At 55.5% G+C, this 9,587-nt stretch overlaps 1 protein-coding gene across 1 annotated transcript; it reads left to right on the top strand.

Annotated features, from left to right (window-relative positions):
• The first annotated feature begins 1,362 nt into the window (after positions 1-1,362).
• On the top strand, positions 1,363-4,830 carry RPL18A (ribosomal protein L18a). Its single transcript, XM_079702103.1, has 5 exons — positions 1,363-1,444; positions 2,796-2,975; positions 3,571-3,700; positions 4,361-4,470; positions 4,683-4,830. The coding sequence occupies exons 1-5, from the start codon at positions 1,427-1,429 to the stop codon at positions 4,773-4,775; spliced, it is 531 nt and encodes a 176-aa protein (XP_079558229.1). The 5' UTR covers positions 1,363-1,426; the 3' UTR covers positions 4,776-4,830.
• The last annotated feature ends 4,757 nt before the right edge of the window (positions 4,831-9,587 follow it).

Raw genomic sequence — 9,587 nt, 5'->3', positions numbered from 1 at the left:
ACACACATATATCTGTAAATGCAATTTAAAAAACCATTGAATTGTACAATTTAAATGTGTGAATTGTATGGCATGTGAATTATAACTTAATTAAGCCATTATTAATTTACTTAATAATAAAAAAATTCTAATTGGGCTCATTTGTCACCTCCTCCAAGAGCCCTCCCTCCTAAAATAAACCCTCCAATTTACCCTCTTTCCTCTTTGTTTTTCTTCACAGCCTGACATTGTGAGTTCTTTCCTTTTCTATTCTCGGTCTCCCCTCCAGGAGAGCCTCTTTTTGTCCCAACAAATTGCTAAGCCCGGAGCCCCTCAAAGGTGGGGCTGCACCTTGATCGGTTCTAGCGCCTCCCCCCGCCCCGCCCCGGCCCCCCGTCCCCCGCTGCCCCAGGATCTGTACTGGAAGCAAGCAGATGGGGTTTAACCATCTGCTACTATGAAACACAAATCAGACACACACACCCATAATAATAATAACTACCATTCCATCTCTTAATGAACGTTAGCGATTGTTAATCGCTCTGTGCCTGGCGTTTTACTCGAGTTATTTTATCTAATTTTAAAAAATTTATTCTTGGCTGTGTTGGGTCTTCATTGCTGTGCGTGGGCTTTCTCTAGTTGTGGCGAGCAGGGGCTACTCTTCATTGAGGTGCGCAGCCTTCTCATTGCGGTGGCTTCTCTTGTTGCGGAGCACGGGCTCTAGGTACACGGGCTTCAGTAGTTGTGGCACGCGGGTTCAGTAGTCGTGGCTCGCAGGCTCTAGAGCGCAGGCTCAGTAGTTGTGGTGCACGGGCTTAGATGCTCCGCGGCATGTGGGATCTTCCCGGACCATGGCTTGAACCCATGTCTCCTGCATTGGCAGGTGGATTCTTAACCACTGCGCCACCAGGGAAGCCCTATTTTATCTAATTATTGTAACATTTCTAGGAGGAAAAACACCAGTATTATTCCCATTTAACAGAAGAGAACTCGAGAACTCCGTTAACACACCTCCGGGAGAAAAGAGACCCGGAGTGGGAGGAAGCGCCGCGACCTCATCATAGCCCCTGGACCACCCGAGGTCCGCTTCTACATACATAAGCATCCCGGGGGACTGGAACCCGGAACGGGCCACCGAGACCTCCCGGAGTATCTACCACGCCCGGCATGCGCGCGCGCCAACGCTCCCTTACGTCGCGTTTGAACAGGAGGGCTAGTCTCCCCGAGTCTTGGGAGTTGTAGTCTCGCCGCAAACGGAGGCCGGGCTGTGAGAGTTTGGTGGATCTGGAGCCAATGAAGAAGCAGATCTTATTGAGCTCGGGGCCGACGAGCCAATGGGCTCGCGGCCTCGAATGGGAGGGACTTCCTGCCACGAAGTCGAGATGAGCGGCTGCGCGAGAGCGATTATTTCCTTTTCGAGGGTGGCGGCGACCGTGGATAGAGCGCTATGAAGGCCTCGGGCACGGTAAGACGAGCACGGTGGGGCAGGGAGTCGGGGAACGCGAAGCGGGCCGAATCGTGGGCCACGGGAGGAGGCATGGGACACGCGGGAAGTGCTTGTTCCGGCTAGGTCCCGCGCGCCGCGTCCCCAGTTGCAGCCAACATGGCGGCCACTGCGGGAGCCGCGTGGGGAGACCGGTGCATGGCCCTGGCCGGCCCGGGGATCGCGGAGGCCGGGGAGGCCGAGTCTCCTTTCCAGGGGAAGGGACAAGTTGCGCGGCGTGGAAACACGCGCCGCGGGACCTCATCGAGCTTCCGAGCCTCAGTTTTCCCGTCAGCAAAGTGGACAAGGTGGCGGGAGGGCGGAGTTGGGGGGAGGGCAATAGAATTCTGTTTCTCCTGGCATGGCTGTGAGAGAAATAGAAGAAATTTATAAGTTCGAGCTGACATGCAGAGTGCGAGCCTTATCGCTGTGGAGAGTGCTGGGCAAAATCAGAGGGTGTTAATAGCACAGAGATGGAAGAGTAGGCCCTGGGGAGAAACAGTATGGGTGGGTCATTTTCAGCTTTCCAGTCCCAGTTTCCACACTGGAAAAGGGACCGACCGCATCGGTATCCCTTCCTGAATGGGTGGTCCGGGAGGCCGATGAGTCAGGTTGAGAGATAGAAGTAGGAACCGAGTTTGTGAGGTTTGGGGTTATGTTCTATTGATATTAGTAAAATGGTGACGGGTCATCTTATGGAGATGGCTCCTTTCTAGTATAGCACGGGATTTGGACCTGGCAGACATCTTCACCTTTTGCATCTGTGTAAACAGGGAGCTTACACTTGGGAGTCCAAACCCCTTGGACAGAAGCTGGGAAAACTGAGGCAGCTGCAAGTCATGACAGCAGTGCAGGGAGCCCAGAGCTGGGCAGGGAACTGGATTCTTGTCCTGGTTCTGCCTGCAGTTGGCTGTGAGGTCTCAGGCTGCTGACTGTCTCTGGGGTCCGGAATGAAAGAGGATCTTGGCAAGTTACTGTGAGCTGCAGAGATGCTCTGGAGGAAGGAGACAGCTTGACTGTTACAGGCCAGCCCATAGAAAGGGAGAGGAAGGGAGCGGTTGAGACCCTCACCCAGCTTTCCTGAGCCAGGGCAAAGGGCACACAGGCACCTTGGTTAATCCTCCCCACTGTCACTCCCTTTTATGTGGAAGGTTCAGACAGTGGCATGACCCACAGTCAGCCAGATTTCATGTGGAGGCCCTGGGGTGGGACTTACCCTTCTCCGTCCCCTGATCCGGTTGTCAGCAGGCTTGGGAAGGGGAGCAGAGTGAGTCTCCACAGTTACCTCTGGGCTTTGGGTGCTGGCCCCACCTCACCCCCGTTTCTCTTTCAGCTTCGAGAATACAAGGTGGTGGGGCGCTGCCTGCCGACCCCCAAGTGCCGCACGCCGCCCCTCTATCGCATGCGGATCTTTGCGCCTAACCATGTTGTTGCCAAGTCCCGCTTCTGGTACTTTGTATCTCAGCTGAAGAAGATGAAGAAGTCTTCAGGGGAAATTGTCTACTGTGGACAGGTATGGGGTGTCTGAGGCTGGGTGGGATCCGGAGAGGATTTACACCCTCCCATGGGGCGTCTGTCACCCCACAGAGTTAGCAGACTTTACAAATTCTGGCCTGTTCCCTTGTGCTCTTCAGGCCCTAGGTTGGGATGGAATAGGTGACTCGGTGCCCTTTTCCTAATGAGAAAGCCCAAGGCCCAGGGAAGGCCTGCTGGGACCCCTTGGTTGAGGCTGGGCCTCATCTGTAAAGTGGGGGGGGAAATGCTGGACTCTGCATTGTGAGGCTGCATTGGGCAGCAGGTGGTTTTTGGCCCAGATGGTCCCAGGAGAGTTGTGTTGAGGGGTGGGCTGGAGCTGTGTCAGTCCCCATGGGGGAAGCATCTCGGCCTGGACTGCTCTGCACCCCTGCTGTTGCCATGGGAATTTCTCTTGCACAGCAGATTTCCCCTCAGATGTCTGAAGGTGCGGGGACTGGGAAACAGGCAAGAGAGGCCTGGGGGCTGGGCTGTCCTTTGGAGCGGCGGGGCGGGAGCAGAGGTTCAGGGATGGAGGGGGTCTGATTGCAGCCCACTTGCTGCTCTCGCCTCAGCTGGTCTCCTCTCCTTCACAGGTGTTCGAAAAATCTCCCCTTCGGGTGAAGAACTTCGGCATCTGGCTGCGCTATGACTCCCGCAGTGGCACCCACAACATGTACCGGGAGTACCGGGACCTGACCACAGCCGGCGCTGTCACCCAGTGCTGTAAGCCACCGGGTCCCCAAACTGGGCCCCTCCTTTAGGCTCACAGGGCAGGCACTTGCGGCTCAGTCTGACATCCTTCCTGCCAGACTGAGGCAGGACAAACTCAAGAGCTTTCTTGGGGGTAGGTGGGAGTCCCAGGGATGGTGACAGGGGAGGCACAGGAGGTGTTGCTTTGGGGGCAGGAGTGGAGAGGATGCCCCAAGCACACCTTTTTCTGGAACCTTGGCAGCAAGTGGACTTAGGAGATTGGAGGGAGGGTACTCGAGTCATTCCTGAGCCGGTTCAGTCGCCCACCACCAACTGCATCTGGAACCTCCTTGAGGTTTGAGGTCAGCCCCTTGTGTAGAGGCATCTGCTGCTCAGAACCTAGTCCAGCCCCTGTCCAGTGTTGGGACCTGCCATTCGCAGCCCCAGGTGCTCCCAGGGTGGGTCACCTACCAGGACCAGAGCCCAAGCACCTAAACCCAAGAACTGCTGTTTCTTGTGACAGCGGTTTAAACAGAGGTGCTAACAGCAAGTGGATCTTGTCGCCTTTGGGGGCCTGCAGCCATGCCCCTCAAAGTGAAGTTGGAGGTTCTACACATTTGGTAGCCAGTACCTGCTGGGACCAGATGCTGTGGCCACTCGTTCCCCAAGTGCCCCCATTCCTGATCCCTGTAGACCGAGACATGGGCGCCCGGCACCGTGCCCGGGCCCACTCGATCCAGATCATGAAGGTGGAGGAGATCGCAGCCAGCAAGTGCCGCCGACCAGCAGTCAAGCAGTTCCACGTGAGTGCCCTTGGGGCCCTGCTGGGCAGGCTGGGCTGAGGGGGCTGCCCTGGAACACCAGACTGGCCTGGCAGCTCCTCCAGACTTGGGAGATGCAGTAAAGCACCGGGTTTGACGCAGGAGCCCAGTGGGGGTGGCCACACCTCAGTGGTCCCTGGGAGACGAGGTTAAGAGCCTCCCCAAACCCCCTTGCCTGCCTTTTCTTATTACAGGACTCCAAGATCAAATTCCCACTGCCCCACCGGGTCCTCCGTCGCCAGCACAAGCCACGCTTCACCACCAAGAGGCCCAACACCTTCTTTTAGATGCAGGGCCTCCCTGTCCCCAGGTCTGCCCAAATAAAACTCGTTGGGAAAACCAGGTGCTCCGATACAGTTGTTTTCTTTGCACACCCTGCAGAACTCAAAAGGGTGCAGCCAAGCTGTGAGTGCTCTGGGAGGAGTCCTCTCCTCGAGTAGGACCCTGACACTGGATTCTCCAGAAGGGGAGCTCTAGGAATGTCCAGCCCCTGCCCCGCCTCAGCTCTCTCAGTGCCAGCAGGCAGCTCTGTGCTGTGAGCTTCGGGGTATGCTGTAGGCCACAGGTTTGGCCCCCAAATCTTTCTTACCTGCTTTATTAGACACAGTTCTCAGCTCTGTGCCTCCCGCCCCCCATTTCTGTGGTGGTGAGATGACAGCTGCACCCTGGGGGAGATCAGGTTGATGGGGTTGGTTTCATTCTGTGTGTGGCCTTCCCCACCCAGCCTACAACCCTGGTCAAGATCCTCACAGCAGGCACAAGGGGGCGTCCAAGAGGGTCATGAGCCTGCTGTGCTAGCTTGTTTCCCCTTCGCCAGCTGGGGGCCCCTTGAATGAAGCTGTCCTAATCCTGCCCAAGGAGGTCAGGGTTTCACAGTGGGCATCTGTCTCTTGGAATTCCAGGCATGAAGCTAATCCCACCCTGGCCTGAGCTCCTCAGCCAGGAGGCTGAGGCACAGCTAAGAGCTCAGATGTTGGGAACATCTGTCCTTGGTGTGTCACCCTGGGCAACCCTGGCCCTTTGAACCTTGGTGTTCTCTTCAGAAGGTCTGGACACTGACCGGATTTGCTCAGTTGACAAGCCTTAGGGAGTCACTACTATGCAGGCAGTGGGTACACAGGTCAACCAGGACCTGCCTTGTGTTCCAGAGAGCCGTCGATTGGGAAGAAGCTGAGGCACAAAGAGGTAGTTGGGCGGGCAGGGAGAGCGACCAGTCCTGGAGGGTGGTCCTGGATAGGGGCACAGTCTCCCCTTCCCCACCTGTGGCGGTGGGACTAGTTGGCAGGACGATCCTGGGTGGTTTCCAGAAAACCAGCTCACTTCAACCCCACCTGTTCTTGGAGAGGTGCCCAAGGCAGGGCTCAGGCACAGCTAGCCATTCTCATGGGAAAGACAGGCCCTGGGTCCTTGCTGGCTGCTTCGCCTGTTGTTCCAACACCGGTGCTTCTCTCCCACCTCCCGGGCCTTTGCACTTGCTGAGCGCTGTGCCTAGACTACTCTCCACAGATCATCACTGCCTCGCTGAAGACTGTAAACCATTGGGTTTCTGTCCCCCACCAGACAGTCTGAGAGGGCAGGGACCACCTGTGTCGCTGCGTCACCAGGAGGAGTTAAGTACGTCTGAGAAGAGTAGTGATGGCCAGTGAATATCCCTCTACCTGTATCTGCACCACGTGGGGTAAAGTCCTGGGTCTGGCAATGCTGGGTCAAATTGTTGATGTTAACTCTGCCAAAATGTCTTCCACAGATGTACCAATTCATTCTCAACAGTACTTAATAAGAAGGGGTCATGTTTTCCTCCAGCCTTGCCCACAACTTGGGTTAGCAAGCTGGTGGCTGAAAAAAAACACATCTTAGGATTTGAATTTGCTTTTCCTTTGTGTAAGTGTTCTGCCCTGATACAAAAATCATTTATATGAATGAAAAAAATCTTACGAAGTTGAATCACTTTTTAAAAGCTCTGGTATCGTTATTCCCTGGCAGTCTGGTGGTTAGGACTCGGAGCTTTCACCCCTGGGGCCCGGGTTCAATCCCTGGTCGGGGAACTAAGGTTCTGTAAGCCATGTGGTGTGCACCCACCCCATCCCCCGAAAAAAAAGCTCAGGTATGTGGGGCAAAAGCCTGAAAAACTCTCTACATGTTGCAAATACTTCTTTCCTCGGGGTACTTTCTGATGTTTAAGGTGTATTTTGGGGGGCCAGGCCAAGTTTTTCTTTATGTTTCCCTAGTTGATTTCATTAACCCTGTGCTTTCTGGCAGGAATTCCTGGTTGCCCTAAATATTCCTTCTCTCCTTCCTCAGTAAGAGGAATCTCCATATCTAGATGCCACCCAGAAAAGTTTCCTAGCCTCCTTTTACCTTAGGGGTGGGCATGTGATGCTAGCAGTAGTGATGTGGGCCATTTCCAGGAACTACCATCTGGCTAGAATGTAGGCACAATGGCTGGTACTCCAGCAGCTGTTTTTACCCTGGGTCTGCATGACTAGAACACGAGAAGTAAACACCTTTGTAGGCTTCCCAAAGCTGGCTGGAGGTGAGGACCACTGAACTGAACCCTCAATCTCCAGTGGGAGTTGAGATGCCAGGACCAACCAGCGCAAAGGCCCAGAGCTAGGAGGAAATGGGCCCATCCATGTGTGGTCTGTGAGGCAGGACTGGCCACTTGGATCACTGACTCCTCTCTGTGGTCAGCTGGGGCCCAGGAACAGGTCCTTGCCTGGGCTCACCCAGCCAGCCCAAGGATGGGCAGGAATCTGGAATCCGAGAGGCCTGGTGGGCCCCTCCCTCCTCCTCAGGTGCTGAGGCACTCCCAGGTCCCGCCCCTGGGCTTGTCAAGGTGCTGGGTGTCACAGACTGGTCAGGGCTGGGAGCCCTGGGGAAGAGCCGCCCATCCCTGACCCACCCTGCACCTCACTCCTGTGTCAGGACCAAGGGCAGGTGCCAGGGCAAGACGAGGTGGGGGAGGCCCAGGAGACCTGTAGTAGATCCTGACACCCAGAGTGGTAATAAAGGTTTGCTTTTACTGAGTGCAGGGTTAGATGTTCAAGGACAGATACCCAGCAGGTCATGCTGGGGCTAGAGTAGCTTATGACCTCTCATCTTCGCCCCTTGCCATGTCTCCAGTGAGATGTGGGAACACTGGAACCCAGGCAGCAGGCAGGAGTGGGGGCAGCAGACACCCACCCAACACCCCGACATTCCTGCCCCTTTTGCTTAGACTGCTGCTGCTGGGCCTTCAGGGATCACCCTGCTCCTCTCCCCCCATCGACGGGGGTCCTGGGGTCCTGCCTGCCCTCCTCCCATTCCATGACGAATCACACAGGGAAGGTGTGACTGTTTCCCCTCCCTGCTCCCTGCCCTCCTCCATACTTTCTCCATCACGCACCCTGCAGGGCTTCCAACTCTGGGCCTCCCGTGCAGGAAGTCCAGAACATGTCCTGAATCCACCCATTTCTCCCCACCCCTCAATCCCCGCCTTGGACATGGTGGGCTTTTCAGAACCTAGAACTCTCGTTAGGTCCCTCATTTGCTCCAGACTCTCTAATGACGGCCCGTCCCCACTGACCAGCACCCTCCGAATAAAACCCAGACCCCTCGCCAAGGCTCAAGGTCCACTGTGTCCCTCCCTGTCCTGCTCCTTCCCACCTCAGGGCCTTCCCCCCAGCTCTCTCGAAGCCTGGCTCATTCTCTGCCTGCAGGGCCCCTCCCTGAGACCCCCACATTAAGTGGCCCCCCAGGCTGTCTCCATCTTTGACCTTGCTTCACTCTTGTCATCTATTAGCTTCTGAAATGGGTATTCGTCTGCTGGCTTGGTCAGAGCCATGAGGCCTGAGTGGGGTGGGTCCACCTGGATCCTGTTGTATCCCCATTGTCCTGTTCCTAGAACCTCGCTGGGGAGATAGGGGAGATAGGACAGGTTTTGCCTGTTTGCATCAATTTGCGTATATTTGCATTCGCTTGCTTGGCCTTGTGGGAATCCTGGATTACCCCTTTCCCACCAGGTTTTCCAGGAGGATGCAGCAGGGGAGTAGAAGGAGGAGGAATTCGGTGTCCTCCCCATCCTCCTGGCACAGGTGGAAGGTGCACACCAGCAGGCAGCAGATGCAGGGAAGAGCAGGCCGGCTCTGCACCCTTGCGCAGAGAGAGAGTGAGAAGACGGTCCTGGGCGAAACATGAGGATGCCTGGGGGACGCTGGACCCAGCTTGGGTGACGTGTGTAGGCCAGAAGAGGCCACCAGGGGGCGGCAGAGGCTGGGGAGGGTTCCAGTGCCCTAGCATGAAACCGAGCAAATTCTTAGATCCCTCTCGCTTATGGAGGAGGGAACCCAGCTATTGGAGGTCGAGCTAGGACTTGAACCCAGAGGTCAGAGCCTCCAGATGACAGTGTCTGAGTTTCTTGATGGCATGACCCTAGACAAGGGACTTCCCCTTCCCCTGTACCTCTGGTCTCCTCATTTGTGCGATAGGGACATGCCAGACACTACTTCCCCAGGTAGTCCTGTCTCCATTTATTCAGGTTCATGGCCACAGACAATCCGTCCCCCATGACCTGCATTATACACTTAATGTCTGGCACAGCGTAGACACTCAGTTCATGTTTGGTGAAGGAACCAATGAATGGACAAGAAATGAATGAATGAGGTACCTCCTCTGTGTCAGGCTTTTGTTATGCAGGTTCAATTTATTCCTCTGAGGCAAGGGCTATTTTACCCCCATTTACAGATGGGGAAACTGAGGCCCAGAGAGAAGCAAAGACTTCCTCAAATATGTATGCATTCAGGACTTGAATGCCTCCCACTCAGCTTAGCCTGAGAGCGGGGTTTGGTGATGCCCTCCCTCTAGGTTCTAGAGAAAGGGAGTGGGTCACGGTGTCAGTTGGGGGCGGTGGTTCAAGCAGAGCAAACTTTCCTTATGGGACCCTGCAACCTTGAAAGTAAACCCCACTCCTGTGGGTGAGTGAGCTAGCTCCCCGTAGCTTAAGGTACAAAAAGCACAGTGGGGATTTGAATGGTGCAGCCACTGCTCCAGGCTGTGTGGCCTTGGGTGAGTGACATGCCATCTCAGAGCCTCAGTTTCCCCACCTGTCAAAGGGAGGCATT

Source organism: Hyperoodon ampullatus, assembly GCF_949752795.1.
Source record: "Hyperoodon ampullatus genome assembly, chromosome: 4".
NCBI classification, from domain to species: Eukaryota; Metazoa; Chordata; class Mammalia; order Artiodactyla; family Ziphiidae; genus Hyperoodon; species Hyperoodon ampullatus.
Note: the sequence above shows the minus strand (reverse complement) of the source record. Positions and strands in the feature narration are given on the sequence as shown.

Excerpts from the sequence above, each read along its gene's own strand:
- RPL18A (XM_079702103.1), top strand. Across the intron at positions 3,701-4,360 it reads CGGCGCTGTCACCCAGTGCT|ACCGAGACATGGGCGCCCGG; the intron begins GTAAGCCACCGG and ends TGATCCCTGTAG. Across the intron at positions 4,471-4,682 it reads CAGCAGTCAAGCAGTTCCAC|GACTCCAAGATCAAATTCCC; the intron begins GTGAGTGCCCTT and ends TTCTTATTACAG.